General features: G+C 39.5%; 1 protein-coding gene and 1 long non-coding RNA gene across 3 annotated transcripts in view; one reads left to right on the top strand and one right to left on the bottom strand.

Moving 5' to 3' along the window:
- LOC137152170 (uncharacterized) overlaps positions 1 to 25,195 on the top strand; it is a 69,357-nt gene that overhangs the window by 34,696 nt on the left and 9,466 nt on the right. The gene's annotated exons all lie outside the window — the stretch shown is intronic.
- The window catches only part of AKAP7 (A-kinase anchoring protein 7), a 125,295-nt gene continuing 120,814 nt past the window's right edge, over positions 20,715 to 25,195 (bottom strand). Inside the window, 1 exon segment of the mRNA XM_067546745.1 lies at positions 20,715 to 21,811. Within this exon segment, the coding sequence (XP_067402846.1) occupies positions 21,609 to 21,811 (203 nt within the window). The 3' untranslated portion in view covers positions 20,715 to 21,608.

Raw genomic sequence — 25,195 nt, 5'->3', positions numbered from 1 at the left:
ATAACAGCAATGTATTACACTTGGAAGAGCCAGTACTAGGATGTATTTAGGTATTTTTTGGTGTTTTCAGTGCAGTTAAATAGATTTTCCTTTTGGGGGAAAGTTCATCATATCTTCTGTTTCCCCATCAGTTGTGTTTCTCTCAGTCAGAACTGAGGAGAAGTGATGCCATGTGACCAACCAGCTCTATGAAAATGATATGGGGTCCCTGGACCACAGCTGGGAACTGGTAGCAGTAATTTATTAAAGGAATTTTTGTCAATTTAATTTAACTCCAAAATTTAGGTTTTGGGACAGCAGATTTTAAAAAGTTAATATACATATTTCCATGATTTTTAACAAAAATCAAAAGGAAAAGAGGTTTTAATTTAATAATTCCCCAGTATTATTCTGAATTCCTAAACAACATCGAAAATAGTACTAGTGGATTTATAGTTTCACTGTCCAAGCTGTATGAAATGTACAAAAAGCAGTATAAATGTGGAAAAGTAAATTAGATTTTCAAAATTTTCAGTTTTAATTATCTAAGGTGGCGCTAATTTTCTTATTAAATAAAATCATATTGTGTATTATCTCTTGAAATAATATTAATATTACAGGAGAAACACATAGTGGACCCTGTAGGCATATATTTGATTAATGCTGTTGGTTCTAGCAACAGAATCTCTGCTCCTATACTCATATATAGAAAACAAGATAGTTGGACTTATATTTAAGTTAAGCATATTATCATCCCAGTCCTGCAAAGATTTATGAACCAAATCAGTGGGACTACTCACTGTGCATAAAGTTAAGCACATGCATAAGTCTTCATAGGATCAGGACCTATGTTAGTTAATTAGCCAAGATTTACCTGTGCCAGGAAGCTTAAGTAACATGTTAAATCACCAGGATATGATGGTCAGCAGGACAGGCAAAGCTGTGCTCATGTAGAGAGAGGTTCAATGAAAGAAATAACATTTGCGGCATGGCGGCATCAAATAGTAAAGTAAAATGTTTTGTGGGGAAGTGAAAAGGGGATATACTCAGAAATTTCTATTGCTCTCCAGGGTTGACTGGGAATGGAGAGCAACATATATTAGTGCTCATATATCACAGTGATGGACACATAAATGTAGATAGATGAAAGGAGACTGAACAGTGATCATGGGTGACTTATTTTACTCTGACCGAGTGGAATAATTAATAACTGCAAATGAGCCAAAAAAAAAAGTATATTTTTCTGTAGGGAGATGAAGCACAGCAGTTCCCGTTACACAAACTACCAAGGGAAGCACTCCTTTTACGTGGAATCAGACTCTGAAGGCAGAAAAACGTATTCTCTGCAGACCAAAGGGAGTGCACGATAAATCGGAGATACTTACCCACTCCAGAAAACCTATTGTAGGAAAGCAGGAGGCATAGGCCCCGCCCAAACATGCCATTGTAGGATGCATTCCAAATCAGTATGCTCTCTTGGTCAAGCCAGAGAGGGAAGGTATTTCTCCAAAGAGCAGGCAAGAGCTCTAAAAATACAGAGCACGCATCTATTAGGTGAACAGCACTAAATGTACGCTGAAGGTTAGGACTGTGAATTGACAATAAAAACGAAAGCCAACTGAAAAACAATCCAATGTGTCATTATGTACAGTATCATAATGAACTTGTGTACCCCTCTCCTGGCTGGAATTAGAACAGCTTAGCTATAGATCATAGGATTTACATTGCCAACAAATTGAGTCTCATTTAGCTCAGTTAACAGGGGTCTGCTTTTGGAGCAGTGATCATAGTTGTGTTCATCTGAAAGTCTAGAAGGCCAACGACTTGTAGAGTGACACCCATGAAGCCTTAGGTGGCTACATTTGTTAGCATATATGCCAGATTTTTAGAGCATATGGCACTATGTTGTCTAATGAATGCCCTTCTGAGATAAATTGCTATTAATGCCATTTAATGGATGGTGAAACAGAGTGGCTAAGTGACTTACTTAGAGTGATGCAGTTCCAGACAGAACTCCATTTCTGGTCTCAGTCTTACGTTCAACAAACTACTTTAAACAAGGACATTTTTCTTTAAATGTCACTAAGCAGAATTAACATCAAATAGCACCAATGCCCCAAAGCCATACTATGGGATTTTGTAAAATAGCATCTGTCAAAAGGAAGGGCACCTTTCCTGAAAAGTGGGGAGAAAAAGGCAAAAATCAATAAAGAATTAAATAAACTATTCGATAGTTAGATTGCCTCTGATATTACAAATGAGGCCAGAGGATAATTGTTTCCATTTAAAATTAGATTCACTAGGTTAGAAGAAGACACAGGATGCATACAGATTAAAAACACAAGTTTTGTTTCTGAAAGGTTAGGAGCCCTTAAAATACATGACGCTTCCTAACCAGATAAACCTGTGCATGGTTTTGGTATTGGTTTTTATTTTTGTTTTGTTTTGTCTGATTTTTTTGAACAGTTACTGCAAGGAAAGAAAATTGACAAGAAAGTAAGGGGGTGAACTAGTCTGAAAGAAATAAAAATCCTCTACCTCAGACTTCCATGAAAAACTAACTGAAGCTAAGCCATCTTTCTTGGAGTTTTGAGAAACTCTTAATGACTTTTTCCCCCCACTCTTCTGCATTTCATAGATCCTTTCGGAACTGAAAGTGGAGGATTTCTTGTGAGGCTGTTATAGTATTTCCAGCCCAAAAAGAAGCAGAAAGCACTGGAAATCTTAATCCAGCCCAGTTTTGCAAGACCAAGAGAGTCTGACACTTAATACAATTGTTAATCTGAAATTATTTGTTAGTTCTTTATGCTACACAAACCACCCAGGGTCAGACTCTCATTAGTGTCAGTTGTGATGGCTGTATCTATGAAACTATTAGGGTGCTGCTTGTTTTCTGTGTACTATACCTTTAAATCTTAAGCATCTTCCCAAAGTTCAGATTTCAGCCATTTTTGTTCTTGGAACTCAGCACAGACTATTAGAGGAAATACGCACTGCGTGCCCTCTCATGGAGACCTCGCATTTCTTCTTTTATTATTGCCCTTGTGTGGCAAACCGAATGTTAGCAGCGCATGTTAAGGTAGGTTTCTGTTGATACATGGACATATTGAAGTCAATGGAGCTCTGCTAATTTACAGAGTGGAGGTTCTGCCCCACAGTGTTGGGACTTTGAATTTTGAAATGAAAACTTAGCATGGGTTTGTGCACCTGTCACTCTTGCCTCCATTAAGACCCAGTGCCATGGAGAGTCCTTTGCATTATGGGTCTGATCCCACACTGTTGAAATCAATGGGAGCTTTGCCATTGACTATAATGGGTGCAGGATCAACCCCCTATGGGTGACTGCTGTCCCTTGTATATAAAGTTTACAGAGATGCTGAATGATTAAATCATTCCTCTTGAGGCGCTAATAACTTCCAGATAGAAGATTTGGAATCTCTCAAGAGATAATCAATCTAATATTAATGAAGCTCACTGTTTATTCTGAATTAGTAATACTAATATCATAATTAAGTCTGAGAGTTTTGCAACTAACGCATCAAGCTTAAACAGGAACAAACATATTTGTTGCCTGAAAAATGGCCTAGAAGTCCAGATGGCGCAAAGTGATCTACACAGATAGGAAATTATACACAGGTTTTCTCTTTTTGAGAGCTAGGAAAAAATCCCATATGACAGAATTCTAACTTCGTACAATAATTCCTTAATTGTATGGAATTTTGTTCCTTTTGCTTCAGTCACACCTTACTTTTTGGCTATTATTTCTCATTCCTTTCTAACTGCATGTATAAAAAATTATAAAGTCTCTGAAATCAAAATCCCTCTACAATCTGGGGAATCTATGTACAACTAAAGAATTCTGATTGGTTTTATGAAATTGTTGTGTCATTGAATGTCTCAGTATGGAATGAGTCAACGATGGGTTGACAGGGTCCCTGACATGTACTGGACCTCTCTTTCCTCCTACCCTTTTCCCGTTTGGAAGAAGCTGCAGAGCAAATGAAGAAATTTCTTCACCTTAATAACTGGGCTGTCACTGAACAATGAGTATGCCAAGAGGGGTGCCTGAGCTGGGAGAACCAGTTCTACCAAGGTGGTCTAAAGGAAGGGGGTGGTTAAAGAATGGAAAATCCCCACACAGAAAAACGAAGAAGCCAAGTGGTAGTGCTCACATTTAAAGACTCGGAGGGACTCAGACAAAGGAAACTTGGGGAGGAGAGAGGGACAGAGGGGCATGCTTTCATAGTAGAGGGATTCTTTTTAACTGTGGACCAGCTGAAGAAGAAGGAAGCTGGCTGGAGGGGTGGGGAGAGAGAGAGAGAGAGACTCCATGATTTGAAGAAGCCATGTGCAGGAGTCTAGATCCTGGACTCCATAAAGGACTTGGGCCTTAGATCAAAAAATACTCAAAAGGAGTGAGGCAACTGAGGCAGGGAAATCAGTGTAGGTGTGCTGCTGTTTTGTCTAGACCTGCATATTTTCTTGTACTCTCTGGAGTAAAAACTGACAGGTTTTGAAACCTCTTGCAAAATCTGTGTGTTTTTGTGCTTTAACTCTCACGTGTCCCTGGAGAGGTGAACTTTAACCAAGAGTGCCCGTCTCTTGTGGAGGGGGTTTACCTACACCGATGGGAGAATCCCATCCCTCGGCGTATGTAGTGTCTACACTGAAGCACTGCAGTGGTGCTGGTATAGTATTTCATATCCTAATGAATGTTTTGTCCCTTATTCCTTTAGTGTAGGTAGAGAGAAAGAAAGAGGAGATAATATCTCCCTAGACACTCATCGCTAGACAAACTAAGGATTTGATTAGTTTAGTGCCAGCTCTTATGAATCACTCTTGAAAGAAAAGGAAAGACATTTTGAAACATCACCTGAAAATCTAGACATTTTTCTAGCTAGTCTAGAAGGTGCCGGCAAGGTTGAAGCTCTGGGAAAAGGTGTGTTCAAGCTATGGGGGTCAGTGCTGGTCTTGGGGACCAAGGGCAGCTGGACAAGGAGGTCTCATTTCTGGGAAGGGGTAACAGAAAGAGAGCTGGTGCCCAGGAAGTGTTAGAGAGGCCAAGGAAAGAGACAGCGCTGCAGCCTACTCACTCAGGAAGCTGAATGCATAGATGTCTAGTGCAACAGGACCCAAATACAGCAGCCTGATGAGTGTCCAGTAAAGAGAGCTTTACCAGGGCTGTGACCTAGTGCCTTGGGAGAACTTCAGTCTTCGCTTTCCCACAATAATATATTATCCAAAGGAACAGAGAAGCTCATTCTCATTGTTTTTTGCAGGGATTTATGGTCCAACTTAGAATAAACTGGTACAGAGCACACAACACACAAACAGTAACTGAGGTGGTGTCTCTGTAACTTCTCACAATGCAAATTTACTGCTGCCAGTTCACTGTCTTTAAATGTAATTTTGACAAAGGATCTGGTTGAAACGTCTCTTGAAGGATGGCGAGATGCCAGTCCTACAATGTGGCATTGCTTACCTCTGAAACTCTTAAAGAAACACAGCAAAAAGCCCTTCAGCTTATGTGATGTCATAGCCACACCAGGAGGAACATGATGCTCTGTCCCACTCCCCTAGGGAACAAAAACCCTATCCCAAGTATAGTTATGACCCCAAAAATGAAAAAGAGGCCAGCAGGTCCACTAGGTACTTTGCTGCTCAGATACTAGAGTGATGGGCAGTAGTATAAGACCCTTAAATATAGACATTATGAGTCTTTCAGTTAACTTCAAGGGGAGTGGTATCTAGTTCTAGATGAAACTGTTAACCTCAGGAATTGTGCACAGTATAACTCCATATGGAAACATAACAATATCCACTGTCTCCGTCACTGACTTCTCCTTCTTCAAGCATTCTCAATTCTGCAATATGGCTGGCTTCCGAAGATTTCATGGCAATGAACTGTAGGCAAGAACTGATCATAAAAATGTACAACTTCCCCCAGCCATTGAGGAAATACCACTGCATATTTGATCTGGATAATTGAGTATTATGGAAACATGAAGGATGCCGCTTTAGAGCTTTGGCGGTTTTAGAAGTGTCCTTACAGCTGTTCACAAGCTTTCCTTTGGGCAGCAAGATAAGCACAGTACCTCTTAATTGTGTAGTAATTACTGGAACTGCCAAAAGACAATGTTATTAAAAATCCATCAACCGTTTGCATCTGAGCAGCATGGAAACCGGTAGTTTAAAAAGAGAAGCTGTATTTACTAGGCAAAACAGGAATTTTTTTTCCACGTCAAGATGATTAAGTTGATGACAGCAGGAGGTGAGTGCTGAAGCATGTAATGTTCATCACAGTATCTTCATTCAGATTTTTTTGCATGAAAGGGAAAAAGAAGGGAGCTAAATTGGTTGTTTCATCCTTAAGGGCCTGATCCAATGTTTACTGAAATCTCTGGAAAGACTCCCGTTAATTTCAGTGGGCATTGGATCAGGACTTAAATCCCTTCACCACAGCTTGCACTGCCACTCACACACCACACATTGCGTGAGCTATTATTAGAGCTGCCTGGAATAAGCAATGGAATGCAAATAGCAATGCACCCTCCTGTTGAGCCTTAGTTTTTGGGAATGCCTGAAAGCTATGAAGCAGGGATAAGGCAATGAGGATTTGACCCCTTTCACTCTTCCCAGATTTTACTTCATAGGTGTGTAAGTGAAACCTGTCATATAGATTTTGCACAGCTCTGCTTCATTAACTTCCTGAGCTTGGCATTTTTTTAACCCGTGTCCCTTTAACTATTTCAAAGCATCTAGTGCCACTCCTTCCTATCCTGAGTGCAGAGAGATGCAAAGGTGTTTTTCATGACATGACAGAGTTTCCAAAACTTCTGAACGCTGAGCCTCTGTAGGAAAAAAACCAACTAGGCCCCTGTAACTCAGCCATGTGTTAGAGGCCTACCCATGTCAATGTAGACATCTTTCATACCCACCTTGCTAGCCCTTTGTTGAGAAATGCTGGTGAAGGTATTTATAATGTGATTCTTCCTTAACTTTTTACTTCCTTTGAGCAGCAAAGTACTTTCAATGTCAAAATGAGCAATATGATCACTGGCTTCTAAACTAGCAGTTGTTGAAATCAGTAAGGAAATTCACACTTCAGAGCTTATGATGTCTGGCCATCTGCAAACCCAGGCAGACGTTGATGCCTGGGTTATGCTCAGGTATCATTTTAAAGATCATCTTCACGGGTTGTAAGAGCTAGAGACTTTCTTTTTTGAGTGAAAGCGGAAACCCTGGAGAGGTCTGCTTGTGCCCCACAACTGACCTCTCATACCCCAGGTTTGGGAAACACTGTTAGAAGGGATCTTTTTTCAACTCTTATCCAAATAGGTCCAATGAGTAGAATCATCTCTGACCCCAGCAGAGTCTGTTTCTGTGCAACACCATCACATTGCCAGGATTGTAGTCCTCCTAACACCATGGCAGGACAGATCTCTAAATGTACAACACTTGTGCTTGCAAACTGGGTCTGGTTTAGTACAGAGTGAGAAGGTTTTTACCATATGCATTGTTCTTTGTATCCTGCTGTACGTTTATCAGAACTGCATTCTGCAGCATTACGTATTCCAAACATCTGATGGAATTAAATGCCGTCATGCTGCTCAAACATGTAATCAGAGACGATAAAGAAACCAGAGCAGGGAAAGCCCTATTAGGTGACCCAGTCCCATCAGTGTAGGACTTCACCACAGACTATATCTTTCTGTGCTGACAATACCTCCGCTATTGCACAGTTCATGTGCTTCTGTACAGCTGTGCTTTAGGATTGTGAGGAAAAATCAAAGGAAAACAAGGACAGAACAGGAATCTTTAAGTCTGCCCCTTGTAAGGGTCAAGGTTTCTGGGACCTGCCAGTCCTGTTCAGTTTATCAGACCCCCTGGGAAAGGATCAGATGTTCCCTATAGAGGGCTGAGAGGCCTCAACTGAAGAGAGCTGCAGGAGGGTGGCTCCTTTGGCTAAGCTCTGGTGTGAAGGGAGAGGGGAGGAGTGAAAGGCTTCTGGCAGCCTGCAGTGATTGTGAGTTTGTTACTCTTCGCAAGTTCTGTTTGAATTAAAATGGTGCCCTGGAAGAAAGGCCTGAAAGACTCTGGTGTGGCAGAGCATCCCTCATGGGTTGGAGACAGGCAGCAACTCACAAGGAGAAAAAATAAACCAGAAGAATAGAGTCTGCCCAAAATTCTCGGGGAATTCTTGGCCAATCAAGACTTGAACTCCTCAGGCTCACAGGGAGTAGGAACATTAAGCCACATACGTAGTCCCTGAAGGTAGCTGAAAACAGCTTTGATGGTGTAGGGCCCAAGCCATTTGGAGTAGTAGGTGTAATAGAGGGAATAGGGAATGTCAAGGTCCTGGCGGCTTGTCCTTATTCTTTTTCTTCTTCCCCTTCCAAAAGAGCGAAAAAAACCCTTGCCCACGTTATAAGGACCTTTGTATCTACTGAACATTCATAGACACGCTTCCAATTTGAGGAAGAAATAGGAAGCAGGTTACTACTATAAAAAACGACTTTCCTCTTTCTTAGATCAAATGAAATTACTTAATTCTGAACTGTGCTAAGCAATGGTGGGAAATAATTCCTCTACCAACGGGGAGAGAGACCTTGATGAAGCATGAAAAATCCCTTTAGGGTATGCAAGCATGAGCTGTGCTTCTTATCACCTCCAGTAGATTGTACTGAATTTATGGACTCCATAATTAGATTTGATACCAGTAATCTGATTTCTCCTTAGTGGATCAACCCCTTTTCCTGTAAATAATAAAATATATAACAGCAACATTTCAAAACCTATGGGCTAAAATGTAATATAACCAGCTCTTTTTCACAGAGCAGCTGGACTTCAACCTTAAATAGCTGAGTGTTTTTAAAACAAAAATGTAGGTCCTGTTCCTGAATAATGGAGATTGTGAGTTTTACCCATTCCCATCAGTTCTGAAGTATTAACCTGACAACACCATATTCTGCTTATCTATGTGTTTGAAAGGAACACAAACCAATTTATTTTTTCTCCATTTGGCTTAATTTCTGCAAAATGACAATCAGAGTTGTGTATCTTTTTCATACATATGTTGTCATAGCCTTGTCTGTGGCAATGCCCAGTCCACCTGAAAACGAATGAAAAATTAAAGTGCTTTGGATGTTAATTATTTTTTCTTTTGAACCTCCTGTGGGTCTGTTTTGAGGTAATAGCACAGTAAGAAATTTTCCTTTTAAAAAGGTCTCTCCTGAGATAATAGAGGAAGTCCTATCTCATGCGGCTATGACTCTCTCTTAATCTAGGTGTGTTGCCCTATATGCTGTGCATAATCCTCTAGTCTGACTGAAATGTCTTTGGCATGAAAGGATTGGAGGGTGGGGGACAGAAGCTGACTATGTGCAAGGGTGTAGACAACTTTCTTTGACTTGGGAGCTATAGTTAATTAATAGCATAGCTGTTGAGTACCACATTAATGAGCAGTATTGCACCATGGCTCAAATTGCATACTTGTAATAAAGTGAGATAAACAAGTTTCTCTTCCAAATTCAGGGTTTCTTTAAGCCCCACCAAAAATGTAAGGATTGCATGAATAAACTCCCAGTTGTCCATGGCCATGTTCTTCTATTTTTCTTGCTGCCTGTTCCTGGGGACGGTGGGAGGTTGGGTTGGCCCATGGTGCACCTTAAAGCATCCTCGTGGCTCTTCTAGTTTGCCCTTGAGTGCCTGTGTCCCCATGGAGCTATTTCAACTGCTGGGGTTTTCACAATGCAGTGACACAAGTAGTGGCTAATGTGTAACAGTGAAGCTATTAACAGTTTATTAAGGAGAAAGATTTGCTTCGTGGTTATAGCAGAGGAATGGAAATCAGGAGACTTGGGGTGAAATCCTGGCTCCAGTGAAGTCCATGGCAAAACTTTCATTAACTTCAGTGAAGCCAGAATATCATCCTTGGTTTTCATTCCTGATGCTGCCACTGATTTGCTGGGTAATAATTAAATGAACTCAGAGCCACCTAGAATTGCATGGTTGCCATTATGCTGCTCAGCATGGACTCTTGGAACTTCACTCTAGCGGGGTGGCTAAAAACAATGATCTTCTTGCTCCAAAAGTCCTGGCTTCTGCCACTTGAGTTACAGGAACATCTCTGATCCCATCTAGCAATATAACTATATACTACCCAGTGCACCGCAATACTTGATCCACCTTTGTTAAAGCACTTTCAGATCTTTGGACAAAAGTTGCTACAAAATGCAAAAGATTATTATAGGCTGTGTAGCCTCATATGCTGAGCTTTGCACCTCTGTGTTTGCTCTTTAGGTATGGGATAGTACCAAACAAAAATATATATGCATAACAAAGTCATCTCATAAGCATTTTGGAGGACTTCTACTTCCCCTGATATAGCATGTGATGTTTGAAAATATTATTTTTGCTTTGGTAATCAGAGTGGAACACATGAGGGAAGTTTAGTTTCAATAATTTGCTTATTCAAATATCCTTCAGTTATGTGTAGTACAGATGGTCATGTGGTGTACTGTCTTCTCCCTGTCTGCATGACTGAAAATTTTGAACAGGCAAATAGTGAGACTTAAACATCAAATAAGTTCCCAGTGCTAATCAAATGTCAAGACATTCAAACACTTTTAATAGCAACAGTCAGATGAATATTCATTAGTAATGATTTGACTCCAGGAATAGCAGTAACTATAATTTGAGTAATTTGTTTGCTAATATATTCACAAATCTATCTTCTCATTATCTGACTAGCTGCATCTCCAGAGACTCAAGATGAGATTTTCAAAAGCACTCATCGTTGGCCTAGCTCTACTCCCATTGGCTTCAATGGGTGCAGAGTTAAGCTGATGCTGAGTGCTTTAAAAAAACCCATCCTTGATGTGTTTTACTTTACATAGCAGGTGAATTTAGTTCAGTAGAACAGTGATAAAATATTCAGTTTTAAAACTGGGGAGGATGAGCATACAGCAGCCTGATTAAATAAATCTTTCATATGATGCTGCAGCGCTGCCTAACGATGACTACCTCATAAATATTGAAACAAAAATTAACCTCTCACTATGGTTAAACCTGATGCAGCTTAAGCGTAAACCATAATACTATAGAATATTGAATGTGTTAGGAAAGCTATTCACTTGCTTTCTGTAAAAGATTCTATCTGTACTTCTGTTCTCTCGCTACTTAAATGGGAGGAAGCTGGGCATAGGGGTGATCGTTTGTGAGAGGCCCTCTGTTTGCAACTTGTGTCTCACACCCTCGATCTACCAGTGCCCAGAATTGTAATCTTTTATTTTTCTCTTTACCAAAGCAGCTGAGGAGGGGAAAGGCTGATATAGATAAATTTGTGGGAAGATCTTTTGTGTTATGTAGTGACTTCAATTTACGGACTACAAATGCAAAGCACAAAATGGATACCCATTGTTATATATATTACAAACCTGAAGAAATACGTTTTGTATAATGCCTAGCACAATGGGGCCCCAATCTCATCGGTGGTGTCTAGGCACTAACCAGAAGGTGAGGTTCTGTGGCCTGTGTTATGTGGGTCAGATGAAATTATCATAATGGTTCCTTCTGGCTTTAAAAATCTATTAATCTGTAATACCAATAATAATGAAATAAATATTTACATGAGGGCTAGCCCAGCCAAAGGCGGACTTCCCTCTCCTCCTCCATTCTCCCCCCTTTATTAAATTTCTGAGGGTACAGTTAATAAATAGACTATTTTGTGCACTGAATAATCAGTTTTTCCTACAGTTTGAGAAATTTCTTTCTTTCCTTTAATAAGCCTTAAAGTGTTAGTAGCATTTCAAATATCAGTATGATCAATTTTGAAGTTTCTAGACTATTGGGAATTCTAGGGTGCAATGCTATGGAGTGTACATTCAGGACTGTGCTGTGTTAGCTTAGCTAGCATTTTTATTTTGAAACAAATCTTGCATAAACAAGTGAAAACAAATAACAGAAAGTCAATAACGAAAAACAGATGGACACAGATATTAACATGGTACAATGTGGCTTATGGTTGCTGACTCTAAAACAGACTCTGCAAGGCAACTCTATTAAATACAAGTAAATCTGCTTTAAAAAATGTGGCAACTGGGAAAGAAAAATTTTGCAATTAAGAGATGAAGGAAAATCTCATGTGTGATTACTCTATGTGCCCCTGTATGTTTTCCAGTTTTGTCACACATTCCATTAAGGTAATTTGTGACCAATCATTGCTATAGGAAGAGTCTCAGATTCACATCTCCTCTGTGGCTTTGTCTAGACTAGAAAAATGAGGTATGCTGAGAAAATGTTAGTCTACGTCTACCCTAGGGGCTATGCGATGTTATAAAACCATGTTAGTTAATACACATTAGCTACCATGTTTTCTAAACACCACATTTTCCACATCATAGACAGGGCCTGTCTGACTCTTCAATATTATTAGGTAACATTAATTCACCAACACACAAGTGATACAAGCTCTCTTCTTGGTATTGGTCTAACCTAGACCTCTCTGAGTGCGTCAACCTTAGGTCTTGGGCCTGTTGCTTTTCTGTGCGTAGACCAGAAGCCAGGTACACTCCCATGAATACCAATTGCTTAGCACCCTGAAAGTTCAGCTAAGTTTTGGGCACCTGCATTTCCATCCTTTGGGAGCCTGTGACCAACAGGCTTCTTAAAACAAAGTATTTTTATTTAGCAGTTGGAACAAAGCATTAAACAAAGGATTTTTTTTAAGTCTATATGCACATTTATTCTCATCTAATCTTACATTTCACTGCAAGATAAGTTAGAAGGACTATCCTTTGAAGTTACAGGGTTAGAACCAGCTTACATTCTGCTAGTAAACCCAGATCCTTCTGCCTGTGAGTCTCTCAGGGTCTGTCAACACAGCAACTAGACACCTACTGCTAGCCCATGCCAGCTGATTCGGGCTAGCAGTGCTCAGGCTGCAGGGCTGTGTCACTGCTGTGTAGACTTCCGAGCCCAGGGACCTCAGTTTCGGCGGCAGTCGATTGGAGATTGCCTATCTCCCGTTGACTTCCTAACATCTGCATACTGTGGTGTCTCCACTGCACTGCGCTGGCGGGAAATGCCTTCCGGTTGACGCTGTGCTACACTACTTGCCGGGGTGGATTTACGGAGTTGACTTCCAGGTTTGATTGAGCAAGTCTTTACTGCTGCTCAGTTGAACCCACAAAATCGATTCTGCACTGCTGGCTGTGCCGCTGGCAGTGTAGACATAGCTTAACATGCCTGTTCACACTGGTTTTGTTGCTTCACAAGAAAAACAGGCTAGAACCATTAAAGTTATTCACTCTGTTATTGTCTCTTAAGGACTGTTAAGAGTAGGTGATTAGATGACTATTATGAAGGGCCTTCTCTCTCTTTCAATAGATAGGCAGACACTGCTATTCAGTCAAACCTCTAGGGTGAGCTATCTGTTCCCATATAAGGTCTAAAAACCCCACAGTAGTGACAGACAGATCCAGATATTATATTAATACTATTAAAGAGCATTGTCACACTTGTGACAACTCTGAAAAGTGCTCTTCTGATAAGGGTGAGTTTAGTGGCAGAAATACAGAATGAGGCAAATTGGCCTGCTGCTTCTCTAGAGACATTCTTTGAGACTCATTATGTGACTCATACACCATGGTTTCTAGTAAAATCTGTTCAATACATAACTGGAAAATAATAAGTCTTGTATATATGAAAATTTGAGAGGTATCTAATATTACGCTAGATGGTTTCTTAGGAACCAACAGATGCAGAGAATAACATTTCCATTTTTTCATTTGGTTTTAAGGTGGATATGGTGTTGATTTCACCCATTTGTATGTATTCCCAACAAAAGTATTTGTCTAAATGCATAGAGTGTGAGAATATGAGCATGTGTACACATACACGCATACAATAAAATATCTTGTCACCAAAAATTAATATACTGTGGATGTCCAGTTAGCATACTCCTATATGTGCCTACATTTTAGTTCTCGTCTACTGGAAGATAGCGTGCTGAGAATGTGGTTTCAGTTAAGCTTCTGACTAGCACTGGTTTTATTTCCATACACCCCATTGGTGGCTTTCAGTATTCCTTTTTTGTATCCATAAATGTTGGAGTCCTGATTTATCTTAGCTAGGGATGATTCAGCAGGGCCTATGCCAGTTCAACTACTCGCAAAGTAGGCCACTTCTACATGGCAGATTTTTGCCAGCATACCTGTCTCAGTCAGGGGTGTGAGGAGGTGTCCTTTCTGACCCACATAGCCATGCTGGCAAAAGGCCCTAATGAAGACGCAGTTATACTGGCCAACACTATTTTTACTGGTATAGTTTGTTTCTCTCAGATGGGCTGGAATAATCTATGCCGGCAAAAGTGCAGCTCTTTACTGGGATAACCTGCACCAATATTAGCAGTACTTTTGCCTAGATACAGCTATACTGGCAAAGTGCACCTACTGTAGAAATGGCTTTATTTTGATTTTCTCCCCCTCCCCCCTCCTTCTCACTGTCTCTTAGGAAACCTCCATCCTTAGCTCCTTCATTTATTAGTATGCTAGTTTGGCGGGGTTATGAGACTTTCCTTCACAAATAACTATTTTGCTAAGTAAGGGTTTGCATTCTAGTGCTGAGCTGCAGTATACTTTATTTTGTATGTTCTAACGCTGCGGACAATTCCTTAATTTCTCAAATCTTCATGTTTGCCTGCCCATTCTGGCTTCCTTTGCTGTGGGCCTGTCCTAGTGGCTTACACAGGTATGCTGCTCATCTCCATTAATTATAAAAAGAATAAGCATTTCATTACTCCTGGCTATCATTTCTGACTCATGCTTTTTCCTTTATTTTACTGGCATGCAGTAATGTAAGTAGAAACTTGATGTCACTGTCGTTAAATTAATTTATACATAGCTATGAGTTTAAGGATAGGCTCTTTCTCTGAAAACTCTGAGATGTTTCCCCTCCAACACAGTGTTACATTTTGTGTATTACACTGTTGGCATAATACACTGCGACTCATGAAATTGTTCAGACTGAATTTCTATAGCTTCTTCCATGCAACCAGATTGTTCTATCTTATCCACTTGAACTGCTCAACACTTACCTTCACTGAACTTCTGTAACAGTGTGTTTGTATTTGTAAGGAGCTTTAAACGTGGCTTGTTGCTTTCTCTGCAAAGCATCTGATGGAGCTTGTGGATTCAATCGTAGGTCACTTTCTCCTGCCTTAGCCTTTTTTTTCCTGCAATATTTTCATTGTTTCACTTCAGTGCTTTTGAAGGAGTGGTGCTTCACAACAACGCAAACATTTAGCTTTTCTGCTTAAATATATTTGACTTGAAAATGTGTGACTAGCAGACCAGTGCTTCTGAGATACAAAAACACTATTTGACTGACTGCCTAGATGTGTGTCATGCTATTATTTCCCTTCATTTCCGTATTTCTTCTTTTTGTTTTACCATGCATTTTGGCTCGTTCTTTTAAGCTTTGCTTAAACTGGCTGCTGTGTTTCAATTTAAATAATGGCTCCTGGCATTCCTCCTTTCCTCATTTTGTTTTCTTGTTGCCTTCTGGTTATGTCTGGCAGTTCATTATCATGAGAATTTACAGAAGGTTCTTCTAACGCCTATATTAACCTTGAGTATTTTTAATGTGTCAATGCCTGGAGTTCTCCTTCCAGCTTAAAGGCCTTTTTTGTTCAATGCCTCTACTATCCTTAATTCAAACTGAATCTTGCTCCCAAAGTAGAAATCTTAGAGCCTTCCTTGACCCCAAACTTTCTTTTCCCTCCCTTGTCTGAAGAGAGAATTTGCTTTTACTCTAAATGTGCCTCTGCTGAAATCCTTGTACATTAATTCCTTTGACTGTTGCAGTTCTCCATTTTATGATCTTCTTAAGCCTTAATAACTGTTAGAGGGAGCAAAATATGATTAAACTACTTTCCTTCTGACAATGGAATCTTACAGGGCTTGATTGCACAAGGTGTGGAGTATTCTGGTCCCATTCTACCATGCTTAAACCCTTTGCTGGACAGAGGGCCAGAGAGCTCAGCTCCTTCAGAATCAAGACTTTAATCCCTTTCTTCCCTCACATTCACTATTTTTTAATCCATTTCTTACTCCAGTTTGAAATTGTCTTGCTGGTTTTCCAACCATCAGTAGTCACTCAGTCCAATGTCTAATATATACAGTATATCTTCCTCTAACCATCTATTCAGCTTCTCTGTTCTCAGCTGTCTTTGTCTCCCTTGCCATGATTATCCACACTTGGTACCATGGCTATTCTTCACTTATTCCACTCCCTCTGTCTTCTGTCTCCATTTCTTTTCTTTAAATCTCAGTTTAAAATGTTGTCTCTTTGATACTCTCTGAAAACCATTTTCTGCTGCTTTGTAGGGAGGAAGATATGTAAACTGTTGTGTAGATATGAGCCTGGTCATGAGCTAGTATATTGCTTTCAATTTATATCTATTGCTAATCCATATTATGGTGATGGGGAGGGAGAAGGAGCAGCGTAAATCTCTAAAATTCATCCTTTCCTTGTAGTTTCACTTCAGATTTCAATTTTGTTTGACTTTACAAGGACTGACTTAAGTATAGTTATCCACATGAACCTTATTATATTCTCCAGTAAGAGATGTGTAATATCCATCTCTTACTGTTAATTTTTTTTTTGGCTAATTGCTGCAGTACTCCTTTAGCTATTACTTAGGAATGGCATAGCAGGTATATCACTCTTTGTTTTCCAATTAATTGTTCAAATAGTTGCATGTGAATGACTGTGTTTTATTTCTCAGACCAGCAGTCTCTCAGGGCTGGTTTTCATTCAATACAAATGTTCTCATCAAAGACATAAGGAGAATATAAATGAGGAGATGAGTACAAACTAAGAATCTTGCTGTTTGGAAATTGTTTTGATCAAAGGAATAATGAGGTAAACTAGATTTATGCATTAATGCATTATCACTTCCAGAGCTAGATAGGTCACCTTTTTCTGCAAGAACCATATGACTCCTTGTTGCTTTTACCACACTGTCAATAACTTTGCATAAAACATTATATTTATTCAAAGCAAAGAATCCAGGCAATTTCTACGGAAGATCATATTCTGGGACTAGGCAGTTATTTTTAAGGCACATTAAACCTTTACCAGCTAAAGTACTGGTTTGTCATGCAGTGAAATTTTAGAGGCATAAAATACAATTCAAGTACTAAAACATGTAATTTAAATGAAATTGCCAATTACCTTTATTTAGCACAATTTTCACAGAGCTAAAACACACTTTACCTTAATCGGCTGCCAATTAATCACATACCTTAACTGGTTACTCGGTTGGCTCTAGGAGGGTGCAGATTGCCATTGGAGAGTTCATGGGGAGTAATGGCATTGCTTGGGGAGGAAAATCAGAGCCTTGTGTGTCCAGTTACCTGATCTTTGTCGATAGGTTAGTGACCACTTTCCTTCTCCATCAGGAGATTTCACTAGAGAACTGTATCAGGCTAATGCTTCAGCCACTCACATCGGGGCTAACCAAAAGGATATTTCATTAACAATTGTACAAAAAGAGAGAGTTAATAGAGTTTTTTAAAAGTTTGTACAAACACAGGAAAAACCCAGTTTAGAAACAGGAGAAAACAAAGTTTGATAAATTCACTAAGTGCTTTTGTTTACCAACCCCCACAGATTCACACCATCAGTCACTGGAAGCCCTTCAGTGGGAGATGGATTGGGTCCAAAGACAGCATATTTCATTGACTCATCCAGTGTTTTCAGATGTAATGCTGGCTTTTAGATTTAACTGCATTAATAAACTGTTTCATATTGAGGCGGAGAATAGAAACTGATTTTAAAATACATTTGGATTAAAATCATGACTTTACAAGCTGTGCTGAATATTGTTGCCTTTGCAATTTTTCCTATTTCATTTTTACCAATCCCTTATTTTATGAAAGTTTGGATATCCCTAAAGACCTTGATAAACTCGGGGTTCCAACAAAATACATAAAGCATTACTGGCAATAGGCTTAAATAGTATTGAAATATCACCTGAACCTAGTATAAGTTGACCCTCTTTGATTCATGTCAGAGCTTCTGAGAACAAATACCACATAGCGAGCATACATATGTGTAACCAAAGTTCTCTGTGAATATGGACTGAATATTGATATTAATTTCCATTGATGCAGTTAACCTCTGGTGTAAACATACTGATGGGAAAATCTGGCCCATTATCTAGGTTCCAATGCAATGCCAAGTGAGGTCTCCATGTTTAGACTCACTTAGCATGATCTGGTTCCAATGCACAAGTACTCAGTTCCACCAGTTCTTTTCAAATACATATTTCCTCCATGGAAGTGTTGCTGTTCTTACACCTCAGGGGTTGCATGAATATTGATTTATTCATTTTTCCAGTTACTTTAACAATCCTTTAAAACCACCTTTGAAGCACATCTCAGCATGTTACCTGAGCAAGTCCTAGCTGGCAATGCATAGAAGTGACATACTCAATATGAGACAGCTAGAATGTGTTCGTTAGACTCAGAAGCTAAAATTGGACAAACCTGTCAATTATGTTAAATGCCCATGTTTTCCCAGGGCAACCATCATATCACTAGCATGTCATGCCACATGATGCCTTATTCAAATCTTATACAAGAAATCTGTATACAACAGAGTAGCTGCAGAGTTTCTTGTTGCTCTAGAGTGGCAGATTAGTACTGCCAGAGGTGACTTGGATTATAGAAATAGTCTTTTCTAAGTGTTTTGACAGGAAAGGAAAGCGTGTGATAAATACGTATGAGAACACTAGTCACCATAGCAATTAGTTGAAAAGTACTGGGGTTAGACTGCTCAGGAGGAGAAAAAAGAAGCTAATAAAAATGGAGGGTTTTTTCCCTTAAACTCAATTCAGACATAGTAGAGCTCCTTTGTTTGAGTCTGATTGCCTAGTAGATTAGTCTTGTCTAACTTGCTCTACAGACATAAATTGCTGATGTCCTGATGAATAACACACTATTGATAAACCAGCACATGTGCTCATAAGTAACTTTCAGTTTTTCCTTTCTGTCTTTAGCTAGCCTAAGGGATAACAGACCATATTTTGGGCCCATAAAGTGCGTACTGCTGTGTGTGCAATTTATGCAGCCATTTTTTGAAAATTGGGATTTTTATCGTCAATAGTGATGGCAAATCAGACCAACAGCTTTTATTTTTTAGGACGGACATATGTGACCCAATCCTGAACTGCTTCCTCAGTCAACACTTGATTTCAATGAGGTTAGGATAGGAAATTGTTACACAGGTAGTATACAACGTAGCAAAGAAACTTCAAAAAGGTTCATCTCCAGAGTTGTTCAGTGTCTTGTCTTTTAAACTTTGACACAGGCATCTTATAATGCTCTTAAAATATAATGTACTGGTAGGCATTTTCTTCAATATATATTGAATCTAAAAGATTCAGGACTTAATTTATAGGATTTCAGCATCAAGAGTCAATATCCTCACCTTGGCGTAACAGAGTTGGTGGGGTAGGGAGGAGTTGCACGCAAGTCATGTAATTATCTATGTTACAGTTATCTTCAAAAGTATTTCTTCATTTTATTTAAGGCCATTTGAGGGGAAGAGAACACAGTGCAAAGAGAAAATGTTTTTATTAGGAAGATGGCCTCAAATGCATGAGATGCATTTTTTAAACACACTCTCATTTATCACTTGAGAAAAAAATAGCTGATCCATGAGATAAAATACCAATATAATTTCATAGTTGATTAATAAAATCTTAAAATTTATACTGCAATTTTACCAGCACAAATCTGAAATTGATCACAGAATGTATGATTAAGTTGTATATTAAGTAGAAGATTTTACAGTTGTAGGCAAATGCTTTAAAAAGTGCCAGGATTGGGCCCAATCCTGCATTTTTTGTGCACCCAATACTTCCACTGAATTCAGTAGAAGTGTTGAGTGCACAGGGAATACGGGTTCAGACCCCTTTTCACATAGCAAGGGTAAAGAAGTGGAGGAAATAACAAAAATAAAAATGAGAAGCATCTTACTTCCACAGAAATGAAAAGGCAAATATTTTGAACAATGATTATTTTGAACAATAAATAATGAGAGTGAAATCTTAGCTCCACTGAAGTTGATGGAATTTTGCCATTGACCTCAGAGGAGCCAGGGTTTTACCTTGAGAGTTTAAAACATTCTTTCTTGCATGTAAACAACAGCAGAAACTACATTTCAGCATCTGTACAAGTGCATTCAAGTGCTAATTAACAAACAAACAAGAAACAGTGCGAACCCAAAATACCAGCACATACAGAAAAGACTGATCATTAAAAATGCCTTCTTCAGCTATAATTTTAAAATCACTGAAAGTACGTGTTTTAGAATGGCCACAGTGTTTGATCAGATCCATCAGAAATTAATGTGTTTTTGTGGCAGAAACATCAGAGACCTGCATCCTTAACTTTTCCTTCCTGGATGGATCTCAGGAGCTACTGTAACTCATCAGTAAACAGTCTCTTCTTTTTGTGCATGTATTTTAACACAATACCATGCACCATATTGGCTTTCATTTATATTGTCTGAATAAAAAAAAACAGATGGAAAATTTGCAAAAGCAATATTTTTCATCATAAAACAACCTTCTGAGATTTTACACCATATCTATTTACAATCACATAACTGGAGAGTCGGAGTCAGCATGACTTTCCCATTACTATTGCTGTTTGTATCTTTCTTCAAACAGTTCTCTGTTAATTTTCATCCGGATCTCAGGGTTCGATAAGAGCTCCTTTATCTTATTCAGTTTGGATAACAGGGCCAGCGATTCTCTGTGCAAGGCTTTCTTTATTAAGTCTGATTCATGGCTCTTCCCTAGAGGAAAAGAATGATACAATACATTTTGCATATAACTCATGTCATTTCTAAATATTAAAGTATGGAGTTAACGTATCAAAACAGATGTTTTCTTTAATACTTAGAATTTGCCTGTATTTATTGTATATAAAAAGGTAGTGTTTTGTCAAAAAATATAATTTATGTGAACAAACTTTACTGAAAAGTGAAGAACACTTCATAGTATCACATTCAAAAGAAACTCCCACGATATTACTGTGTAATAGTATCTGTGATAAACATCTGTAGTGGTAACTGTTTTAGCTTAGCATTGACTGCTCTGGGCTTTGCAACAGAACGTGGTGTTCTCTGCTGCAGATCAAGTGAGCAGTCGTTTGGCTCTGACAAACAATGTAGCTGGCATTGTTTTCGCTTATGGCAGGGCCTTGTTCCATGGCCATTCATTTCAGTGCAAAACTCATATGCAAGGCGTTCAGTTCCTCTTCAAAAGCAATGAAGAGATTCTGTGTAGTTAAGAGCCTGTGAAAGTTGGATCTTTTAAATTCACAATCTTGTCTATTTCCCCCCAATCATCTTTACCAGCATTCAGTAGTTTTTCAGCAATGCAAACATTTTTCAGGAAACTGTTAATTAGTGCCTCTTGATTCGGAACACACTTCTGGTAAGAGATGCTCATAAAGCATAATGTGAATCAGCTAGCACAACTTAAGTGGATCTGAACAGGGAGCTGGGTTATTCTTGGTGGTTTTGTGCTTCCTTAGGTATTCACACAGTGCTCATTTTCTGTTATCATTATCATTTTCACTCTTATTGCCACTAGCTGCTTCCTCAGTTTTCACTGGGCTTCCATCAGTCTGTCTGTTTTTGTTTTGAGTTTCTTCTAGATATTGCTGTACAGCCTTGAGGACTGCGTTCTCCACCAGCCTTTTGCTGAGGCTCACCAACTCCGCATCATCTGGCTCTGCCCCATTCTTTTCACCTACATGCCATAACAGACAAGAGAAGTAACTAATTGCCCGGGAAAGATAGCACACACAGTGTATTATGATACAGTGCCTGAAATGCAAGTCTAGATATTAGGTTATATCAGTTGTATTTTAACCTGTTTTATTCTTGTATTTGTAGACATAATTTCCCACTTTACAAGACTTGGGCCAAATAGGATGCATTAAGCCACAGATAAAGCTACCAAACTACAAATATTCAACTTCGCATCTTCAACTGTAATATACTTTGTAAGCTAATAACAAATATAAAAGCACCTCACTCAGGCTGGAAGCTACATTAGCTGGTTAAATCTTTTTCCTTAGCAAACACTTTTTAAATAAAAAAATGTAAACTGTACCAGTCATAGTTATCTTACAATTTATTATGCTCTGGAATCTAGTTATGCTGTATTTGTGTTATGCTTTCGTTTTTAAAATGCATAGCCTCCTAGCAGTTTGTAGTTAATTCCGAGTTCCTCATCGGAAAAAGGACTATGCCCCCTTCTCCCTCCCCCCCTCCCCCTCCCCCCCAAAAAAAATCCCCCACAAAAAAACCAACAAAACCCCCTAATACAGCTGGTCAGAAAACTTGAATCTAAATGCAAAAAACTGGGAAAATATTTTCTACTTTTTCCCTGGTTTCTGACTATCTCTAATCCCTGCCAATGTAGTCTGTTCATGGATATCTACCTATAAAAGTAAGAGAGAGAAGATGGGTAAGGTAGTATCTTTAGCACAAATAATTAACAAATATTTCAAGGGCCTGTTCAAGGTGAAGTGTCCTGTTAACACCCCTCCACTCATGGGGGTGGAAAGGGAGGAAGGAAGTTGGGGAGGGAGGAGTGAGCAGATAGGGTGGTTGAGACCGGGTTATAGATTGTTGTAATAAGCCATCACAAAGCGATCACTCCACATCTGACTTATCCTTCCTGATCTTCAAAGGAAACCTGCACAACACTTTCAAAAGAGGAGCCTGGGAGCTCAAATTCATAACGTTGCTAGACACTAAAAATCATGGACTGAATAGAGACACTGAATGTATGGTTTATTACAACAATCTATAGCCTAGCAACAAACCCCACCTCCCTCCCCCACACACACAGCTGCTTCCCCACTCACCCCCTTGTCCTTTCCCTCCTATCACTGGAGGAGAGTTAATGGGCCACTTCATCTTGAATGATCCCTTGAAATACTTCTGCTAAACAACCTGTTCCACCTTGTATTTAGCTGTGACACTCTGAGGCTTGGTATACACTACAGAGTTAAGTCGACATAAAGCAGCTAACTCTGTCAGTGTCTACACTAGAATGTAGCTCCCACCAATGTAAGTCACCCACTACGTTAACTTAATAACTCCACCTTCGCGAGAGGCGTAGCACATAAGTCGATGAAGTGAGGGCAACACAGTATCCAGGTAGACCTGCATTACTTACATCGCCTGTTGGCTGTTAGCCCCATGTAGGGCTCAGGGCTCCCCTTGTTAGCTCCAGCAGTCAGTCAGCCCCAGGGCAGGCATGGCTCCAGGTGTCCGTGCCCGCACACCGTGGAAACACTCCTGATGAGGACGTGCACTACAGACAAAAGGAGTGTAGTGTGGACGTGAAATTGCTTTAGTTACTGCAGTGTCTGTACGTCCACTTAAGTTGACTTAATTTTGTAGTGTAGACATGCCCTGAGTAAGTTTCCCAGGGCTTAAGAAGAGCTCTGTGTAAACTCAAAAGCTTGTCTCTCTTGCCAACAGAAGTTGGTCCAATAAAAGATATTACCTCACCCGCTTTGTCTTTAATATTCTGGGACCAACACAGCTACAACAACACTGCATATAAAAGTAAGAAGCTGGCATTTCAGCTGTTGAGACTTATGGAGTGAAAACTGACTTCTCAAGAGTTCTGGGAATAAACCTAAAAAATGTCTGAGCACTTAATGTTATGATTCTAATGCTTCTTAGGACATGTCTATACTATATCTGGGAGAAAGGCCCCTGGCCCGGGTCCACAGAGTTGTGCTAACTCACTAAAATAGCTGTGTAGATGTTGCAGCTTGGGCTTTGAAGCCTGGGGGGACAAGGGTGGTGGGCTACAGAATTGCTTCCGTATAACTACATTGCTCAGGGATATGAAAAATCCATATCCTGAGTGACTTAATTATACTGACTTAAACGCCGATGCAGACAATGCTATGTTGGTGGGAGAGCGTCTTATGGAGATGGATTAACTATGTTGAAGGGAGCGCTCTCTCCAGTGGCATAGAGCATCTTCATTAAAGTGCTACAGCAACACAGCTGCATTGGTGCAGCTGTGCTGATGCAGTGTTTTAAGGGTAGCCTTGCCCAAAGCTTTTGATCTACAGAGAGCTCTTTTTCAGGTCTGGGAAACCTATTCTGAGTGTCACAGCTGAATACAGTACAAGGTGAAACACGTTGTTTAGCATAAGTAGTTAACATACATTTCAAGGGACCATTCAAGGTGAAGTGGCCTGTTAACAACTTTCTAGTCATGGGACAAGGGGGGGGGGGGGAGGTAGGGGGAGACCAGGGGGAAAAAAAACACTAAAAAAAAAAAACCATGCTTACCCATTGCATACAGCCAGAGAAGACAAGACCTGGCATATTGTGACTGCTGTATGACTTTATGTACTGCTTAGCTTTTATGGCCTGATTTCACTCACCACTTAATTTGCATCCACAACTTTGCAAATTATATTTTTGTTCAGTAAATGGGATGCTGTGCATATATGGTTAGAAGCTATATTTTTTTAATGATCTTTATAGAGTTAACATTCTGTGCCATGTAGACAGATGCCATTTAGTCACACACATCTGGTGAGATAGATATTACTATGGTTTTTCAGCATAAAAATTTTGCTTTATTATTCAAAACCTAACCTTGTTAGTTTCCTTTACCTGTAAATTTACGTAAGTCTGATGGCAGATATCAAATGACTACCGACATAAAAGAATGGTATTCCACTCTCTGGATTTTACATGTGTGATGTAGTAAAATCTTGATGAAAATACAAAATAGTAGGAATTCAGTTTGTTTAACTAAAAGCATTATTTTAATGCATGCATAGGGTACAAGGAAACAGCTCTTGAATCCAACAATACTGTTGCCTGATAACTGTGATGGAAGCTTCATCTGAAAACTGCAATTACCTGTTCTATGTTCTTGATCCTAAGAGGTGCTGAGTTCTGTAACTCTCAGTGAAGTCAGTGGGAAGTACAGGTGCTCAGCAGTTCTGAAGATGTGGCTCTACATCACTGCTAATATGCAGAAAATGATTGATCAGGCATGGAAGCCTTTAGATGCCATTAGAAGAAAATCATTAAACCTATTAAGACCCCCTTCTTCCATGACATCAGCAAGAAATGGCCAAAC

The sequence above is a fragment of the Emydura macquarii genome, unplaced genomic scaffold (assembly GCF_026122565.2).
Source record: "Emydura macquarii macquarii isolate MOO-44397 ecotype Brisbane River unplaced genomic scaffold, CSIRO-AGI_Emac_v2 contig_1146, whole genome shotgun sequence".
NCBI lineage: Eukaryota > Metazoa > Chordata > Testudines > Chelidae > Emydura > Emydura macquarii.
The sequence above is the reverse complement of the archived record's forward strand: the minus strand, read 5'-3'. Positions and strand labels throughout refer to the sequence as shown.